This window comes from Anolis sagrei, chromosome 3, assembly GCF_037176765.1.
Source record: "Anolis sagrei isolate rAnoSag1 chromosome 3, rAnoSag1.mat, whole genome shotgun sequence".
In the NCBI taxonomy this organism is placed as follows: Eukaryota; Metazoa; Chordata; class Lepidosauria; order Squamata; family Dactyloidae; genus Anolis; species Anolis sagrei.
Window position 1 is genome coordinate 81,384,506 of NC_090023.1, and position 21,779 is coordinate 81,406,284.

A 21,779-nucleotide genomic window follows, 5' to 3' on the forward strand; every position below is an offset into this window, starting at 1 on the left:
GACAATGCTTTTATTATTTGGACCTGTAATTGGTGAGCACCAAAGCATGTTCACAAATGGTTCCACTTCATCCTGGAAATAAGAGACTAGTGGAATGCCACAGGATTCAGTTTTGGACCCAGTACTGTTCAACATCTTTGTGAATGACTTAGATGAAGGTTTAGAGGGCATGCTTATCAAGTTTGCAAATTAGGAAGGATAGATAATACTCCAGAGGACAGGATCAGATTTCAAAATGAACTTAACAGATTAGAAAGCTGGGCCAAAACTAACAAAACAAATGTAAGATACTACTCTTAGGCAGAAAGAATGAAATGCAAAGATACAGGTTGGGTGACACCTGGTTCAACAGCTATACATACCAACAAGCTGGAAGGTGTCCAGAGCAGGGCAACTAACATGATCAAAGGTCTAGAGATCATGCCCTATGAGGAGTGTCTTCAAGAGCTTGGCTCTATTTAACCTGCAAAAGGGAAGGTTGAAAGGGAAGGTTGAAAGGAGACATGATAGCCATGTGAAAGAATGGCGTAAGGAAGAGGGAGCAGACTTGTGTTTTGCTGCCCTGGAAACTAGGACTTGGAGCAATGGGTTCAAATTACAGGAAAGGAGATTCCATCTGAACATTAGGAAGAAATTCCTTACTGTAAGAGCTGTTCAGCAGTGGAACTCTCTGCTTCAGAGTGTGGTGGAAGCTCCTTAGAGGTTTTTAAACAGAGGCTGGAAAGTCATCTTTCAGGGGTATTTTTATTGTGCTTTTTCTGCATGGCAGGGGGTTGGACTAAATGGCTCGTATGGTCTCTTTCAACTTTATGATTCTATGATTCTATAACTCTAACTGTATGAGATTTCCTCATATGTTTATTGTGCTGTCACGCGCTGGGCCTGTGAAAGAGTCTGTAGACAGGACGTGTTTTCTGAATGCCCAACGGGATGCCGGGGGTGCCTCGGCTGAGACACCTTTCAGATTTCCCTACACAAAGTTCCTTTAAAGACTTAGAAAGTTCAACAAAGTTCTTTATTGTTGCTTAAATCTTCAATAAATCAAACAAATACTTCAAGGCTTTGAATCAAGTGGTGGTTTGCTTAAATCTTGTCCACAAGGGACAGGCAACTTTCTTCATAAACTGTTTCTTCCTTCTACAAGGGAAATCCTTGACCCCTCCTTGGGCAATCTAACTTAAGCTCTGCTGACGTGGGCCCCTATGCCAGGTACAAATTGAGATATGGCTGCCGCAAGTGGTCCTTACCAAACAGAGTCCTTTAGTAGATTTCCAAGAGGAAAGAAGGCTTTCAATTCCCAGCGAAGGCTGGCTGTAGAGTTATGGAACTAAATTCCCCAACAAAGGCTATGCTATAGTTCTCTGTAGAGCTGTGGGACTGGATCTCCACAGCAAAGCTGTAAAAGACAAAGCTTTCTACAGGTGGTACTGATTCACTTCATGTACGAAAGGCTTCTCTGTGTGAACTGAACTAGAGGTCCCCTTTTTCCCTCCTTAACCCAGAAAAAGGGGCGGAACTAAAGAACATAATGATAATTGATGAGTCATTGGCCCTATTACTGCAAACCAAGGGAAGCTACCTTATTGCAAAATGCATGGAACTTTGGAATACATGCAAACACTCAATAGAAAGCAAAAGAAGTTGGAGCTCCTGGTACAGCCGAACCAGCACATTTATGCTTGTACATTTTGAAGCAAATTGCTTGTACTTGCATCCTTTTGGGCCAAATCACAATAAACCTCTGTGGCTTGTCTTCCACCTGGTGAGTTGCTTCTCTGTCCATGTTCTTCTGATTTTAGCATATGCTTGCCAGACACGGATCCTCTTATCCACCGCCCTAACTACAACAGCACCTAAACATGTACTTGGGAGTAAATCTTCAATAGGATTTTTCAATGGGATTTTCTCACATGTATAATAGAGTACTTCTCTTGTGTAGGATAAACATATATAGGATTAGGTTGAAGATGGAGCCCTATGACTATGGCATTCCAACAAGTTATTCAGCTAGACAACATTATTGTGCTAAACATTTACACATTCTGAACTCTAAATAAGATAACTGTTACTGTAAGTCACATTGTTTAACTTAGTGGAACAAACTTCTAAATGTTTGATAAAGCTACTAATGGACAGTTATTATGACTATATATTACCACCATAGATTCACCATCTGAATTTTAGATTTTAGCAAAGAGCAGAAGATGGGGGTTTATTCTGGATTTCACTTAGTTGTGTGGCTGGTTACTGTAGTAAACAGAATGATGAAATAGGCAATGTTATATGCCTCTATGGTCCCCCCACCCCACCCCCCACCCCTATACTTCAGTCCATTTCACCTATTAGTCTTAACAATCTTCTAATTTCAGATCATTATACAATTCTACAAATATAGTTATTTGCTGATACATTCTTTCATCCTAAATAATTTATAATATATATTTCTTAATTCCATGAGTAGATAATAGCAAGTTCCTGTATCTTAGAAGAAAGGTATACGGATTTGTTAATTGTTAGCAGTAATGCCATATAATTTAGTTCCTATATTTTATGTAATATTTTGTTTGAAAGGCTAGCAAATTATATAAAAAGGTTTGGGGCTAATTCAAGTTAGAAGGCCTTAGGATGTCCATGTTCTGTTCTGTTTCTTTCCAATTACATTGTTACTGCTAATTATATTTTAACTTGTGAGATTAATTATTATGGCGGATTTGTAATAGTGCTCAAGGACTAGAAGGACTGATGACTTTTGACCTAAATGAGGTATATGGTGGCCACCAAGGAGTGAGAACCATAATAGGAGCTGATTTATATTTTGTCAGACCAATTAGTCTGCCCTGTTTTAGGTCTCCAGATGCTCAGGCAGAGATCTTGCTTGTTTTACTAGCTGAGATCACTTAAGAGAAAATGCAAAGAACTTTATGTGCAACTTCATGGGCACAAACAATATGCTCCAGCACCTGAAAAATCCTTCCTTAAAGCTATCATTTTCATTGAATATCTTCAAATGTAATACTTTGCTTCAAAAATTAAAGCAAACTGAAATGAAAAAATGCTGGTAATATAAAATAATGTGGAATACTGATAAAAGTCAGCTAAATTAGGATCATTTTAATAACCGCAAAACAGGGATTTCTGTTGGGCTTCCCATATTTTTGTGTTATCCTATATAGTTTAGATAATATTAAAGAAGTCTGTCTTGAGATGCCAAAAAACCGTTACACTATAGGCAAAGAAAAATTAAAGCAATGTTCTGGGACCACCCAAAAATGTTCTGCAGTAGTTGCTACTGCTATCTTGTAACAACTGGGTGTGTGTAAAGTTAAGGTTGGGTGGTTGTTTATGGAACTTAAAGAATGTTATCCATAAGCCATCTTCAAAAAATATTTTCCATCTGCCTTAGTGTGGCTTGTTCTTTATCATGTGGTTGTAGAATCCTGGCCAGAAATGTTTTAAAGTTTAGTGGTATAATTTGTCCATGTATTTTATGACTCAATTCTTTAGTGTGGGGGTGGGGGACAGTTGTGGTGGAATAAGAGCAATGACTGTTGGTGGATTCCCTGTTAGTGAGTAGTGAATCTTCTCCAAGTTTTACTATAAATTGCAGGATAGATATTCAAGCTTCCAAACCACATGTATCAAACATAAGGCCTGCAGGCCAAATCCAGTTCACCATGTAATTTTATGTGGATTTCTAGATGCTATGCTATAGCTCCTATATTCCTCTTCATATACATCATGACCAGAGCTAATGGGAGTTATGAAACATTAACATCTGGACAGCTGCAGTTTTTTTCTTTTTAGTCAGCATAGTGGTAATTGAATTTAGATACAAGGTTCATGAATGTAAAGCCTGATGTTAAAATGTACTTTAACCTTTTCCAACCTCAGACCCACAAGCACTGGAGACAATGGGCATTGGGTTGCAGTTCCCATTGTCCCCAGTTATTATGGTGAATAATCAAAAGTTATGAGAATTGTCATTCAATAACATCTGAAGACACAAACTGGGCAAAAACTAAAGAGCACCAACCACTATGTGATATATATATTTATTTACTGCCTTTCTCAGCCAATTGGCGACTCATATATATATATATATATATATATATATATATATATATGAGTGTATGAGTGTGTGTGTGTGTGTGTGTGTGTGTGTGTAGAGAGAGGGGGGGTGAGGGAGAAGGAAAGAGTTGGCTCTCTGTTTCCACGGATTTTCCATCTATGGATTAAACAACCCTTTGAAGGCAACCATAAGGCCCTTGATGATATGGCCCTTGATGAAAATGAGTTTGACACCCCTGTTCTAAACCCAGTTGCCCTAATAATTTCATCACATGGTATAGTGTCATTAAAATTCAGACTTAAGATATCACCAACCACTGGATAAGAATAAAGATTACAGCTACCTTGAAAGTTAGCAATGGGCTTTGGAGTGTTGGCCCTTTAAGATGTCACTCTTTTCATGAAGAGAGCTTTTCAGTAGGTCGTATGGTTTGGCTCCTTTAAATCTTCTTTACAGTACATTCTCAGACACCAGTAAGAGTGTTCCTATTTGTCCTATTAAGGAAGCACATAGTCTTGGCTTCGTTATTTCCCTCTCCTTTGTCTTTTGTTCCTCTCACTGAGGTTATAGCAAAGTCATGCCATTTTTTCCTTTATAAGATTGCCAAAATAAGACCTTTTCTTTCAGCTTCCTCTGAAAGTCCTTAATTCATATCTTGGTCATTTCCAACCTAGACAATTTTAATGTTGGCTTTTTTTGCCGGTCTCCCATCATTTCACCTTTGTCTTCTTGTTTCTATTCAACATTCTGCTGCTAAGATGACCTTTTTGGACCATCATTTTGATGATGTTACCCCACTTTTTATATCTGTTCATTAGTTACCCATTCCTTCTATGGTTCAGTACAAGCTGATTTCTTTAATGTTCAAACACCCTTAGTCTTTGAGACTTTATTTATTTGTATCAGCCTGCTTGAGAACTGTGTTTTGGGAATTCTGGGCCTTTTATCTAACCATGACTTGATTTCTTCCTTTTTAAACTCATTGCTCCATAGTCTTGGAATTGTCTTCCTGAAGACTGCTCCTTCCCTTGTTATTTTTAAATTGCAAGATAAACCTTTCTTGTTTTTTTCAAAGATTTAAGAATTTTAGTTTAATATTTTTATAACATTTGTTGGCTAGTTTTCATTATATTGTATATTTTGTATTATAGCTGTATGATTTGTTATAATAACAACAACAACAACAACAACAACAATATAAATACATGTTATTTATTATCTTCCTATGGCTTGAGGCAGAGTACAACCTGGTTACAACAGATAGAAGCAACACCATAAAAATGCATATATCAAAACAAAGACCAAGATCAATAACATGCAGGTTAAAATTCACAGTTTAAAATTGACTGAGTAGACCTGCCAGAAGAAATAGGTTTTCAGTTTTATCTTAAAGTTTGACATCTATTGAATTTCTTTCGGCAGGTCATTCCAAAGTCTAGGAGCAACCGATGAAAAGGTCCTCTGGGTGCCAGTTGCCAGTTGGTTTCTGATGGGTTGGAGTAGAAGCCCCCCCCCCCCCAGAGGACCTTATTGTCTGGGCCGATCCTGTAGGCAACCTGGAACCAAACCATGTAGGGCTTTAAAGGTCAAAATCAAAATGTTGTACTTTGTCTGGAAACTAATTGGCAACCAGCGGAGTGACTTTAATATGGGTGCAATATGCTCACTCCAAGATGTTATTCAGTTGCATACTTTGATATTTTATACTTCCTTTCGACTCTCTGTGTACACATATACACACAAACACACATATTAGATTGTACTTTGGCAGGGCTCACTGTTTTTTGCTTTTTTACTTGTAAAATACAATGTACATTGATGACATTAAATAAATAAATAAATGGCATTTTTGGTTTCTGAGCAGTTATTTCTTCAATCGTAAAAGAAACATGCAGCATCTCTTTAGTCATCTATGAAAGAACATAGATATGTGCTTAGGTATTTATGTCAGGTGCATACAACTTATCACATAATATAAGACATCTGTCTTATCACAATGGCACAACGGATATATTGCATGTGATTTCTCTTACAAGGAAGCAATAGCCAAGTAGGAGCCTCATGTCTGAAGGGGAGCTCTAAGAAAAGAGGCTAAAAGGCTTCCTATAATCCTACACAAGTTTCCCGTACTTCCTTTAATCTAATCATTGCAGAGAAATAAATCAGTAAATCAATTAATAAGCCAATTTTATGCAATTTTACTCCAGTGGGACTTATTCCCAACCCAGGTAAGTGAAAATAGGATTACTTCCTAAGTGTCTAATGGAGCAGCATTTAACCAAGAATCCTAAAGTGCTTTACAATTTACATGAAATGTATCGAGCCTTGTGATTTCATTTGGTGGATATTATTTACACCCTGTCTCAAGTGCAAGGTACCTTGAACTGCCATCACGTTTTTTTATTCATTTGTTGTTTAATTCTTTGAGCACATGCTATAACCATCCGCTAATGTAGTTTAGGTTTGGAATGTCTTCATATGCTGCATATTATAATCTGATTCTAGATATTGCTAAACAATCAATATCAATATTTATGTGGTGCAGTCCAGAATGTGTCTAAGTGGTAGTGAGAGGAGAAATCTTACAGCACTCTCCAAGCTGAATTATTGTAGTATAAGATTTTATGGATTTATTCAGATGTATTACTGGAACCAAGTTTAAAGGCATAAGTATATTTATAGTTACACAGTTGTGAGAATAGGGTCAGAGCATAATCTGAAGCAGTTGGCCCTCTGTGCACCCACAGATTCAACAATCCAAATTGAAAATAATTACATTTTTTAAAAATCCAATAAGTAAACTTTGATTTTTTAATTTTTTTATAAGGGGCACTATTTTACAAACCATTGTATATAATGGGACTTCAGCATCCATGGATTTTGGTATCCACAAAGAATTCACTGTACACACAGCTGCAGTTTGTAGGCATAAACAGATTCAACAGGTCTATCAGGCTAGTTTTTAGATATGAAATCAACATAATTGCTTATTGAGAGTAAGTTCCCTTGAAATTAGAAGCTTCCTTGGGAAGAATTCATTCATTATGTGCATAGTTGTGTGGGGAGAAGAAAACAATACAACAATACAATTCCATAGTACAGACTCCCTAATAAATGCATTTATTTATTTATTTATTTATTTACTTACTTACTTACCATTTTACCGGAGGTGACTCGAGGCGGTTTACAGTTGTCAGTCAATGCCCCCAAACAACATAAATAGTTAAAAACATTACATATAATATAAACCATATAAAAGTAATAAAACAATAAAAACCATAAAACACAAGTCCTCAGCGTCTCATCACTAAAATCATTTTTCCGTCGCATCGTCCAATCGTTCGGTGGACTGTAGTCCTGTAATATTATGGGGTTAAGTCTCATCAAACTCAATAGGGTTTTCTATAAGTGACAATAGTTGGAATCATGCTGCACAAATCACATTATGAACCCATTCTTCTTATGTCCTCTTTGTCTGTTCATTACAGGACCTGGAAAGAAAGTCATGGCCTTTGGAGAGCATAGTTAGTGTGCTGTTTTTGGTTAGATACCTGTAGTCAAATGATCCCTTGGCCTCCTAGAATATCTCTGTTTCTGTTTCTCAACCTGATAATATTGCTTGCTGCCCTTCCATTCCTCGAAGGACATTTTGAGTGTTGAGGCTCTGGAAATATTTCACATTTCTTCACTGAGTTCTGCTGCTTCCGGCTCAGGATTACCATGCCCCAAAGGGTATGTCCGATATGTAACAGATACAGAAGATCAGGAAAAGTATCTCCTGCCTCTGGCTAGCCTGTATTCTTACATACAGGTGTTAAATTACATGGAAATTGAGAGCATCCCAACAATCCCTATTACAAATATTATGAAATATGGAAAGTTGGGTATGAGCAGTTTCAAAAGCCTAAATAACTAAATCAGTGTTTCTCAAACTGTGCTCCTCCAGGTGTTTTGGATGTCAGCTCCCAGAAATCCCAGCCAGTTTACCAGCTGTAAGGAATTGTGGGGGCTGAAGCCAAAACATATGGAGGAGCACTATCTGGATTAAAAAAAGATACTGCCACAGTTCTCAACCTAAAGTGGGTGGGACATGGATAGAACTGATATCTTTCAACATTGATGTTTCTGGCACAACCTGTGGATCACAACCAGATATAGTGAAGACATCTGCCCTTGTGCTTTGCTACTCTGCTGCTGAGTATGCATGCCCAGTGTGGAACACATTGCACCACATTAAAACAGTGGTTGCGGCTCTTAATGAGACATGCCACATTATCACAGGATGTCTGTGCCCTACACTTTTGGAGAAATTATACTATTTAGCTGGTATTGCACCATCTGACATCTGCTGGGAAGTAGCAGCCAATAATGAAAGAACCAAGTCAGTGACATCTCTGGCCCATCCTCTGTTTGGATCTCAGCCAGCAAGCCTATGCCTAAGATCTACAGAGATACTCACAGGAACACCTCATCAAGCGAGAGTCCAAAAGTGGCAGGCTAAAACCCAGAACCTCAATCAGTGGCTGATACCGAATGAGAGACTTCCCCTGGGCACATAGGAGACTGGGCGACTTGGAAGGAATTGAACAGACTACTCTCTGGTACCACAAGATGTAGAGCCAACCTTAAGAAGTGGGGCCACAAAGTGGAGTCCACGACATGTGAGTGTGGAGAAGAGCAGACCACCTCTTACAATGCAGCCTGAGCCCTGCCACATGCATAATGGAGGACCTTCTTATAGCAACACCAGAGGCACGCCAAGTGGCAAAGGACATTTAGTATAATGCCAAGTTTTTCAACTTCGTGCTTTTTAAATACATTACAACTGTACCTAGGTTTGCTTCTGAGACAATAAATAAATAAATAAATAAATAAATAACCATTGATGTTCCAAACTTGAACCTAAGGCCAAAGAAAAGGATGGGTTACCAGTCCTGGATGGGGAAAAGGATACGTGGCTACCGTTGCCCCTTTCCCGTCATGCCCTTTTTACTTCTAGGCTTGAGTTCAGGGGCGCATCTCCATGCAGAACTAATGCAGTTTGGTACCACTCGAAGTGCCCCGAACTCAGTGCGAATGGCATCCTGGGAGTTGTAGTTTGGCGATGCACAGCATCCTTTGGCAGCGAAGGCTAAAGACCTATAAAACTACACCTCGCATGCTTCCATAGCATTGAGCCAGGGCCGTTCAAGTGGTGTCCAAGTGCGTTAATTCCACAGTGTAGCTGCACCCAGAGATCCAGCAGCTGACTTCAAATGCGACGTTAAGAATAGAAGAAGGCAGATTCGCAGAGTTTTTGTTTTTGCTGTGGGGCTGGGGTATTTCTGCGAATGCTTTTAAGAGAGGCTGCTAAATCATTCATGCTCCTGTTTCCCTTCTCGGGGCCATTTGCTCTCTAATTGCTCCTTTCCCGCATTGATCGGGCGCAGGGCGGAAGCCAGAAAGGGACGCTCTCCTCCGGAGTCGCTCCCAATTTGGCTCCTGATTTATTGCGAGCCTCGTGCCTCCTCTCGGCTGGCTTTGGTGTCCCTGGAAGTCGGGTCTGCTGGCTCTATTTTAGCCGGGCACCTGTTCCCCTTTGGTCCCAGGCCCGGAGTGGTTTTTTGACAGCTCCTCGCCCCGCGTGCTTTTGCGCCTCGCCCTCCCCTCCCACTCCGGAGCAGACCGGGACCGCTCCTTTTCAAAACTTTTCTGCAGGCGTGGACGTGTGTGTGTGTGTGTGTGTGTGGGGCTGCTGCCTGGCTTGAGAAGCGCCCCAGCCTCCTGGGCAGAACTCCACGCAGATCCCATTCCCTCTCCTTCTTGTTTGTCTCTCTCTGGGCGCCAGATAGGAGCGCGACGACGGGTTGGCCACTGGGCTGCTATGGCTGAAGCAGGAGGGCATCCCGAGGAAGAGTCCGCCGTGGACGAGTTCAATGACATTATCAAGAGCCGATCGGGTAGGACAAAAGAGCTGCGGTTTTGTTTGTGACGCTTTGGGGGTCTGCAAAAGACTCTGCTGTTCCCATTGTTTAGGAGTGTTTGCTTCGCCCAGGAAAAGGTCTGGCTCACAAGTTGGAAAAGTTTTGCTCTCCCAGCCAGCTGCCAGATGTTCTGCTGTCAAAGTTAGACTGTCTGTGCTACTGTTGTCTTTTGTGGGGAAACGGTCTGTACTTATGTTCTGGGCTTACACCACTCTCTTTCTCCCCCCCCCCCCCCCCCCCAATCTTCCTGTGACCAAGAAACATTTCCATTTCACAGTGGCTTCGTCTGAGTTTCTGTCTTTTTCCTGGTTTGTGGAGAGAGAGTTCCATTGTTGCACAGAGGCGAATGGAGAAAGGGATGTTTTGGTTAGCTTTCCTTGAAAAAAGTCACATGTCTGCATGTGAGAAAAGGCAACTATTCAGATGGATAGAAAAGACTGTAAACTGATTTTGTGCCCAGCTTTTATGTTTTATTGTTCACATTGTGAAGGCCTTGGGTTATTATGTAGAGGAGATAGAAAAAGTGTGATTTTTGCATAATGTCAGGGAAAGGGTTTCGTAGTTACAAACTTTTTCCATGCCTGCATGAAGTGCCACCATGGCCTCCAAGTTTTAATAAACCCATATGGTTGTGGTGCTGTTTCTAAATGAAAAGAAAAAAAAGGGGTGGTGGTGGTGTGGGAGCCATTAAAAGCTGTAAATGGAACCAGCTGCAATACTGCTCCAGTGGATAAAGTTTCAGTTGCCTGGGCTGCCTTTAGCCTTGGAAAGGAATCGTTTCACGGGCAATGGAGGTTTTATAGTTCATATTCTTGTTTTTTTTTTCTTTTTTGTGAGATGAAATACACATAAGACTAGTTTGCTGTGAGTTTTCCAGGCTGCATGACCATGTTTCAGAAGCATTCTCTCCTGATGTTTCACCCACATCCATGGCAGACACCCTCAGTAGTTGAGGAGTCTGTTGGAAACTAGGAAAGTGAGGTTTATATATCTATGGAATGTCCAGGGTGAGGGAAAGGACTCTTGTCTGCTTGAGTTATGTGTGAATGTTGCAGTTTGCCATCTTGATTAGCATTTAAGGGCCTGCATTTTCAAGACCTGGATGATTGCTTCCTGTGGGAATCCTTTGTTGGGTCCTAGAATCATAGACTCCTTGAGTTGGAAGAGACCTCATGGGCCTTCCAGTCCAACCCCCTGCCAAGAAGCAGAAAAATTGCATTCAAAGCACCCTCGACAGATGGCCAACCAGACTCTTTATAAAAGCCTCCAAAAAAGAGCATCCATCACACTCCAGGGCAGAGAGTTCCACTGCTTAACAGCTCTCACAGTTAGGAAGTTCAGGTGGAATCTCCTTTCCTGTAGTTTGAAGCCATTGTTCTGCGTTCTAGTCTCCAGGGCAGCAGAAAACAAGCTTGCTCCCACCTCCCTATGACTTCCCTTCACATATTTATATATGGCCAACATGTCGCCTCTCAGCCTATTCTTCTGTGGGCTAGACATGCCCAGATCTTTAAGCTGCTCCTCATAGGACTTGTTCTGCAGATTCTTGATCATTTTAGTTGTCCTCCTCTGGAAACTTTTCAGCTTGTCAACATCGCCTTTCAATTGCGGTGCCCAGAATTGGACACAGTATTCCTGGTTAATTCTTGTCTGGAATTCCCCTGCTTTTTGAGTCTTGTTCTTTATTTGCTGTTCTGCTTTTAGAGGGGTTTTTTTTAACTGGTAGCCAGATTTTGTTCAAGCAGACAAGAGTTCTTTCCCCCACCCTGGACATTCCACAGATATATAAACCTCACTTACTTAGTTTCCAACAGACCCCTCAATTTTTGAGGATGCCTGCCATAGATGTGGGCAAAACATCAGAAGAGAATGTTTCTGGAACATGGCCATACAGTTTGGAAAACACACAGCAACCCATTGATTGATTCTGGCCATGAAAGCCTTCAACAACACACATAAGACTACATGGGTGTTCAATTATATTGGGAAAGTTCTGCACTTGGCAAGTAGAATGGAAAGGAGATGAATGAGGTTGCTTTTCTAGCCCACTTAGGCATATGCCTGGCTTTAACTGAGGAGTAATATTCCCTTTTCTCATTTCAAAGCTAACATCCATAAGTGTAAAGTAAAACAGTTGGTAGATCTTCAAGGTCAGTGATGCTAAGGAAGCAAAGGGAGTCTGGATGTTGCCATCAATTCTGTTGTATAGGGTGCTGGGTGTGGTTTTAAAGAAAACGAACCATCTTTGTGGTATTCCATGTCTCTGGTGCCCATATTTAAGGGCAGTCATTCCCTTTCATGTCCTGTTGCTGGCATCTCATGGATCCATGGAGTGAGTAGAATTATATTAGCAGCTAATGTGCAAGTCACACTTGAGGAAAGGATCTTGTTTAAATGTCAGCATGGCCATGTGGGATTCCACAGAGATAGGGTTGTCATCAGACTCATGTTTAAATCAGACATGTGCTAGAAATGTTTTTGGAAGCCTTTCCCTGTTATTCAGTTGAAGAGATCCCAATGCCTAGTTGGAATGGATAACTGCAGACGGGCTTCAGGTTTCTTTCTGAGTAGATATTTGGTGTCTTGTGTCTATTGTTAAAATTCAGGAACTAGAGGTACTAAAGAATCTATCTCACAAATTATGCAAATCCTCAATTATTTTCCTGTCCATGCAGTGATGAATGATCACTGTAGTCTTCTCTAACTTGAAAGCACACAATATAATTGGGAGAAAACTAATATTTTTGTGCAGCTGTCTTCCCATATTTGAGTGTTCTGAAGTATTTTTACTGTGCAGAAAAACATGTACATATGCTGCAATACCTTCCTGCACATTTCGTGCACAGAAAACATTGTTTCTGGTGTAGGAAACTTATCCTCTGTGGTAATGGTGGTTTTTGAACCAAAAAATAGCCACATGTTTCTTCACACATATAAACTTTCTAGAACATGTCAGGACTTGAGGATACTGGAAAGAAACAGCACAATTGTTGGGTTTCTGTGAGTTTTTCGGGCTGTATGGCATGTTCCAGAAGCATTCTGTCCTGACATTTTGCCCACATCTATGGTGGACATCCTCAGAGTTTGTGAAGTCTGTTGGAAACTAGGGTTTTGTATCTGTGGAATGTCCAGGGTAGAAGAAAGAACTCTTGTCTGTTTGAGGCAAGTGTGAATGTTGTAATTGGCCACTTTGATTAGCACTGAATGCCCTTGCAGCTTCAAGGCCTGGCTGCTTCCTGAAATAATAATAATTATTATTATTAATAATAATTTTATCCCACATTTCTCCCATGAATGGGACTCAAAGTGATGAGCAAATGGTTAAAACAATGGTTTTATTTCACTATTATTTTGTTTAGTAGTGTTTCCCTACTGTGATTAAGCTCATTTTCGATTGGGGACTGATTAAGAGATTATATTCTTTCCATCCCTATCCTATGCAGAGAAAGAAATAATCTTAATAATACCGGCCTAAAAATGGAAACCCTGGCAATTTAAGGTATCCAATAAAGAACTCTAATCATGTTCAACATGGTTCCAGCTTTTTTTCAGATCTTTAGGCTCAGGCCATAGCTTCCATATTAGTAGGAATGTGAATCAGCTCCAGGTTTTAATCTGAACTGTAAAAGTGGTATTTAAGGTGCTGAACCCAAACATAAAATGAGGACAGTACATGGATAGCATGCTTAAAGTTCTAACTAAAACCTAGAGTAGATTCAGTGTGCCCACTAATATAGGTGTCATTAAATACCAAAACAAATCAATGTAGGAAGAAAATGAAAGACACGGGACTAGAATATCTATTGCATTCTCTACTCAAGTGCCTCAATGATTTCCTAAACACAGGCTTTGAAAAACACAAAAGTGCATAAATGATTGTGTAAACAAGAGCTTTGCAAAACAACAAAAGACGCCATCTACAAGTGACAATACACATTCTCTGATTTAAAAGCCATGATTGTACAGTAGACTCTCAGTTAACCAGAACACAAGCAACTGGAACTCTCAAGCAACTGTCAAAAATGGAAGAAAAATAATATTTTAAATAAAAATTAAAATAAAATCAATTTTAGCAGAAATGTTATATTAAGTTTGTCTTTTTAAGCTTTTAATTAATGTATTTAAACATGAATATCCAGTCATTAAACTTTGTACTATACCATACACATTTTATTGTATGATATAGTACTGTATAAGGCAGTGGTTCTCAAACTTCACTCCTCCAGGTGTTTTGGACTTCTGCTCCCACAATTCCTAACAGCTGGTAAGCTGGCTGGGATTTCTGGGAGCTGAAGTCCAAAACACATGGAGTAGCACCATTTGAGAAACACTGGCATAAGGTATAGTATTAGTTGATCCTATTTTTAGTAGTAGTTCTCAAGGAACCAGAAACTACATTTATCCAGTCTACCAATCCTCATGGGTGCTGGTTAACTGAGAGCCTAGAGTGTTTTATTTTATTGCCCTGAAGTGAAAGAAAATTATCAACAGGCTCCTTAAACATGTAAGTAGCTCGAAGGCTGAAATAGTTTCATTGTTAGATACTTAACCAAATAGGCATAGTCAAACTATTATAGCGTTAGACTTTCCCCACCATCACTGCAAATAGTGATTAAAACTTATAAAGCATCAAACAGATTAAGAAAGGTTACATTTCTTATTTTAGATAATTTTATCTTAAAAGTTTTAAAAGTTACATTAAAAATAAACAAGAGAATCAAGAAAAGAAATAAAGAGCAGAAACACACAAAAATGCCAAGAAAAAAAGGAAGGAAGGAAGGAAGGAAGGAAGGAAGGAAGATCATTTCTGATGTATCCTCACCTGACCAAAAGAAAACAACATAAGCTTCTCCCTCTAGGCCTCCCAATGTCGACTCGTTTCTCAAACAACCCACCCCTCAATTTATTCTTTAAGATCCAAAATTGACAAGTCTTTCTCTTCCTCATGAAAAAAGTGAATAAAAGGTTTCCAGTCTTTCATTTTTTTTCAATGTCCAATATTTTAATAAACATGCTAATTCATCCATCTTGGCCAAGTCTATCACTTTGATCATCCAATCCTCTGTTGTTTGTGTTCTTCCATTTCTGTGCGTAGCAATCCGACTGCTGTGATTATGTATTGCAATAGTTTATCATAGTCATTTGTATCAGTCAGACCAATTAGAAAAGTCTCAGGTTTTAACAATATTTTTCGCCCAAAATTTCTGGATCACCTTATGTATCTGAATCCATTTTTTTGCTATGTTTACATGTCTACTGCATATGATAGAAGGACCCCGCTTGCTGTTTACATTTCCAGCATTTTGGATACATTGGATACCATTTTAGAAATCTTACAAAGCTTTTCAGGAGTCGCATGCCATCGGTATATCATTTTATAAAAATTATATTTCAAATTATAACATAACATAATTTTTACCCCTTGTTTCACATATTCTCTCATTGGTCCAACATTATATTATGCCCAACATTTTGTGCCCACCTTTTCTTTCATTCTTTAACTTACTTGTCTGCCATTTCCCATTTCAATAACATCTTATACATTTTAGCATTAAATGTTCATCATTATCACATAATTGCAACTCAAATTCCAATTTACTCAGTTGAAAACCAACTAATTGATTCTCTTACCTGAATCTCTCCATTAACTCTAATCTAAAAAACCACTAAAAACCAAACCCCTCTGCAATCAATTATTCTCTTATTTTAATCCTATATTCTCCTTGTACATTTTCTAGGAGATCTTGGTAAGCTAATAATTTCTTCTTGCCTTGCATATCCTTTCTATAAAATGCTTCTTGCACAGCAGGCCCGTAGCTAGGATTTTGATTTGGGAGGGGCTGAGTTTGATTTGGGGGGGGGGGGTGTGAGTCTGAGTGAAGGAGAGTCTACCCTAGCAAACCTTTTGTATTGTTACCCCAATACCCCCATGCATATGGGATATATTGAGTATGGCAATCAGATCATGATATGAATAAACATAACAGTTTAAATAATGCACTAGTAAGGCCTTCTTGCGGACCACCATGAGAATTTCGGGGGCCTGTTGCACAGATACCCACATTGGCATTTTTTGAGCATAAGATAAATTTGTATCTCTCCCATATTCGTAATAGAATATGTCTAACATAATGATTTTTAAAATCTACTTTCACTTTCAGTTTGTCATAACACTTGTAATGGTGCCAACCATATCTCAGATCATGACCCTCCAGTGACAACATCCTAGTATTATTAAACTAAACCCAGTCTTATATCCAAACTAAACAGGAAGTGGCAAAGTAAAGTTTCAGATCAGGTGCACCTAGTCCACCCCGTTCTTCTGTGTCTTGTAGCACCTTAAATTTAATTTATGGCTTCCCTCCTTGCCATACAAATTTAGATATACATCCTATTGCCACTGATTAAATGGTTTATCTTCTGCTATCACAGATATTGTTTGAAAAAGAAACAGAATCCTTAGCAATACATTCATTTTTATCACAGAGGGTCTACCCAATAATTACAATTGTAAATTATCTCACCGTAATAAGTCTTTAAAAATATCCATAAAGTTTCATAGTTATTTTGGATCAGTAGACAATTTTATTTGTCAAAATGACACCTAGATAGATACTTTATCTTTTATCTATTTTAAACCTGTTATATCTGACAATTTTTCTTTTGCTTCCATATTTTTAGTTAAATTATTTGTGTTTTTGTTATTGATTTTAAATCCCACTAAAATTCCAAAATCACTCAACTTTCTCATCAAGACTTCTATTCCATTCAGTGAGTTTTCTAAAGTAATCACCAGCTCATCTACAAATGTTCGTAATTCATAGTTATCCTTTTAAAGCTTTTTTCCAGAAATTCCCTCCTCACATTGTATGTCACTTAAAAGTACTTCAAGAACCTATATAAATAGAAATGGTGAGAATGCCTAAGAAAGGTAAAATTTCTTAAGGTAGCAAACCTATGCATATTTAGAAGTAAATTCCCACTAAGCTCTATTGAATGTATTTCTGAAGAGATAGATAGATAGATAGATAGATAGATAGATAGATAGATAGATAGATAGATAGATAGATAGTATTATTTATTTTAAAAACATGGTCCTGAAGAGTGTGCATATTGCATCTGGAAATAGTGAACTCAGTTATGCTTTTATAATGAATAATTGTGATCGAAGAACTGGTTTGTTGTATTGTCTGATTCCATCCAGAAGCCATAGTTATTTCTTTTATAATGCCCATTTCATCAGAAGATATGGAGTGAGGAATGTACAGTATACTTCAGCAGATGTTAATGAAGTGGATTTCCCATTAGTCCTATAATCAGTAAAGTCTATGGTTCAGGATGGCAGGCATCCAACAGTATCTGAATAGCCATATATTTCCCATTTGTTGTTTAAAATGTATGGGTTTGCAATATCCAGATTTGTCAATTGCAGTTTTAAGGCAGTCCCCAGGTTCCCCAAAAAAACCACAATTGTCTATACCTTGTTTGTATGTATTTCTTTCACTTTCATTCCTGGTAAAGGTTTGCATCAAGGTTATATCTTGAAGAATGACAGATATCCTGTATGACTGGAGTGGATGTTTCTTAAGATTCCGAAATTCAAATTTTTGCAGTGATAATCTGTGCCTCTTCAGATTGAGAAATGGTGAAAAGGAAAATGGTTGGTTTGCTTCCATTTCTTTATAGAACACTTTTCTGCTCTAGATATATATCACTTGTTCAGAGTGTCTCAGAAAACATTTGATTTTAAGGGCTAAGCATATTTCTGTGACTCCTACTGTGTAGACAAAGGATAATAAAAATGTCTAGTAAAAGTTATTGTAGAAAATTAAGTATGAACTTGATCTTCCAAAGAATGCCAGTTTACTACAGGCTGGAAATAATTTAGAAAACAGTTCCTTGGTGGGTGTGGATGGGAGTGTGAAAGAATGTCAGATGATTCAACAAAACATTTAAACTAATTATTTTGGAGAAAATATTCTGTTAGGGAGTGATTCATACTGTCAAAGTTTAAAAATATCTTTTATGGGCCAGTTATTTATTTATTTATTTAGGGCTTTTATATTCTGTTCTTTCTCAACCTCCATAGAGGGACTCAGGACGACTGAGTCTAAGTTCTTTATTTTTACTTAGTAGGAATGAGACATAAAAGAGAAGTTGATATGCAGAAATAACATCTGGATTCAAGAGGCATTGAAAGCCCTGGTTGTAAACTCTTGAATTGGTCACTTTTAGTTCATCTCTCACTCAGCTAGTTTCAAATTTCAAATCTCTTCCACCTCATATATTTTTTACAAAATCGGAATTTCTGGGGAATTCCTATAAAAAATCAACTGAAATACCACCCATCCCTACTTTTAGCTTTATAATTTAGCTTTATAATTTGTTAGGATTTATTTTAGCTTTATAATTTAGCTTTATAATTTGTTAGGATGGTTTAGAACACTTTTGATTTGTAGGTGTGATCCATTTTCTGCATCTTGATTAGGGAGCAATGGGCATAAGCACTGTTTCCACTCCTCAAGAGTGCCTGTTTCCTCAGAGTGTTTGCTGGTATGGGCAGTGCTAATAAGCAGGCTGTGTATGTTGTGATCCTGCTGAACAACACTGATGCCTCAGTTGACCTTAAATGACTTTATTTCTCTGTTCTCTCAAAGTCTTTCTCTCCACTTGAGTAAATGGTAGCAGAAATTATTGTTGCATTTCAGTAACTGTATGCTAATAAAAAGAAAACCAAAGGCACATAAAAGAGGTCTTTACAGTTTTCCCCGGTGAATTGGTACAGAGTGAAACCATAACATGAATATTTATTTTGAAGATAGAGACTCTGGAAAGCAGCTTTAGATATTGGAATAACTCAGCTGGAGGTCTTGCTGAATGGTTGAGAATACCGAATTGACACTTGTCTAAAGAGAACTTGGCTGGCCTCATTTGTAACACACACTTTCTACTTAATACCTTACCTTCTTATCCCAACTACAGTTGTGTCCGAAATAGGAACTTCAAATTATAATTGAATTTGTGTTTAATTGCCAGTATTTATAATTGAATAGCTCAGGTCAGATGTTCCAATTCTTGACAATATAAGCTTAATTTTAGATTCTGGGAACAAGTATCAGGATGGTATCTTACCGCTTCTAAGTTTTTATATACTTGTACACTGGTTTAATTAAACTATGGTTAGCTATTCAATCTAAAACAGGAAAGTGGAATACAGTTTATTATCTCAGATCGTAAACTAGTATTTGAAATTGTTTTATAATGGTCATTAAACAAATTTGCGTGTGCATGGGTGATACACCTCCAACAGCCAACCCAAGAAGAACCACACTCACAAGGTTGTTGGGATAAACAATGGGCACAACTCATTTATTGATAACAGGAACAAGGGTAGGCAGCCATGCATGGGTCGAAGATCAGGATCGGGCAGCCCACTGCTGTCCGATACCACAAAACACACCAGGGTGTCGCACAATACAGGACCAACGTAAACTTGGCACCCCTGAGACCACCAGGTGTTTCCCCCTTCCACTAGAGGGAGATGCCAAGACAGATCCAGGGCCCATGCCCCACACCAACAAGGAGTTATGACAAGTAGCACCAAAACAAGCAACTGAGAACAGGTAACCAGGAAAAGCTAAAAAAACAAACTAACCGTAGGCAAAAACACAAACAGCGTGCAGGGTGGGTGGGGTGGATCAGCTGATGTAGGCACAGTGCCTGCTGGGGAGCTTGGGGCAGCCTTAAATAGGCTGCCTGAGAGGAGGTAGAGGCCAGCTCCAGCCTCTCCCGCGGCGGGGCATGGCCACCTAGCCATTGGCCACCTGGCTACCTCAGGCCCGAGAGCCAACCGTAACTCGGCGCCGCTCCTGGATCGTCTGCTGCCACCGGAGTTGTTGTCCGAAGTTCCCACCTCTGCCGTTGCCTATTCAGCTGAGTGCAATCAGCTGATGCAGGCACAGTGCCTGCTGGGGAGCTTGGGGCAGCCTTAAATATCCTGCCCGAGAGGAAGGAGAGGCCAGCTTCAGCCTCTCCCATGGCGAGGCGAGGCGAGGCCAGCTAGCCATTGGCTACCTGACTAGACAGTGGGAAACTTTCCCGCCATCCCAGGGGCTTCTGGGAGGAAGAAGCCCCCTCCGGTGAGAATGGCGGGGGAGGACGCGCCGCAACATCCCTGGCCTGGTAAGTCGGGCCATGCCTTTATCTTCTTGAGTGTATAACAGTCAAATGTGGCATAAAATAGGTTATAAGCACATAGGAATGAAAAAGTCAGGGTGGGGTTGGATCATATAGTTCATTGCTCATTCCTGGGTGCTTAACTGTGAGCTTAGCAAACTGGGGATGAACATCCATAATGTCCTGTTATAGAATTCTCCTCTGGATATACTATGGAAGTACTTCAATACTTTTAAAAATCTCAGTGCTTGTTTTAAGTCAACACTATACAGAAATGTAGTGGTTTGGTGCTGCATCTTTAATCAACCGGGAGGGACATAGTATGTGGGAATCTCATGTTGAATTTTTCAATTGCTCTTGAATATAGAATCAGCATATAAAACTGTTCAGTATCCTGTTTGAACAGGTCTTTTCTTCAAGTCTCTACTATTAATTTCTCAGCTTGTGAATAGTTAAAGTAATGACTGGTAAAACTCAATTTTGGTGCATAAAGATACACTTTGAAATCTCTACTGTCATTCTCCTGTATAGTCAATTTACTTTACCAACTGTGCAATACGTTATGAGGATACCTTTTACTTTTTGCAGCAAAAATTGATTTTTAGATACACCTTCTTAGGATACCATTATGAAGTTATGTGTGCATTTAGATGAATTCACTTTTTCTGACCCAAATTACCCAGTCTTTTCATCTATAATTCATTTTGTGATTTATGTTACAATCTTCACATATTGTCAAGCAGATTAGTGTCCTGGGCACTGCATGTTTTAGCAAGTGCTGCTTTTTTACAGCAAGTCTATCTGATGGATGAATGGAAAGTTAGACTATGGACTTCATGGGATCTGACAACTGAACATAGAGAAAAACCTGATTATGCTACTAACTTTGGGATTGCTTATACTGTACATTTTTCACATTTGTTTCTTTTTAGAGATAAATCGCAGACAAAATTCAGGGACACAATAGCAATAAATAGTAACAACAATACCCCTGATTCCTACATCAAATATTTTTGCGGTTATGTTTTGCTTTTGGTTTCTTTGGCTATCTTTATAGTCCTGTACTGCTGTAAATATTTGATGTCTCTAGAGAAGTCATATTAGAAATATATCCAAAGTGTCTAAATGAATTTTATTGCCAGAGAAGACAAAATCTTATGAGCAGTAGACTATTTAATAATAAAGATCACATTGACAATTGCCTTTTTGTCTGCATTTAGTCATGGCTATTTAAAAAAAAACAGGTGTCAGATGAGGGCATTTGTTCATATTATAAACTACTAGCAGTCAACAAATGTGACTCATGTAATGATTCATATATCACTGCTTTGGCATCTTTTTTGAAAAAAAAAAGATTGGTTAAAGCAATTTATTCTTGGTGGATATCTGTGCAGTTGGCAGGCCACACTGGGCATGGCAAAGATCTCGAAATAACAGCCGTGAGTAAAGGCATCCCAGCAAGTCAGTACAGAATGTACATCATTCCTCAGCGTATGAGCCAGCTGGTTGTCCAACAGTGTTACAGCCAGTATTTTCAAAGGGCTTGCAGTCACTTTGAAGAGCTATTTAAT

General features: G+C 38.9%; 1 protein-coding gene across 1 annotated transcript in view; it reads left to right on the plus strand.

Annotated features, from left to right (window-relative positions):
* The first annotated feature begins 9,758 nt into the window (after positions 1-9,758).
* The window catches only part of DMD (dystrophin), a 1,568,405-nt gene continuing 1,556,384 nt past the window's right edge, over positions 9,759-21,779 (plus strand). The window contains exon 1 of the mRNA XM_067466757.1: positions 9,759-10,008. Coding sequence (XP_067322858.1) covers positions 9,933-10,008 — 76 coding nt within the window. The 5' untranslated portion in view covers positions 9,759-9,932. The remainder of the gene's footprint in view (positions 10,009-21,779) is intronic.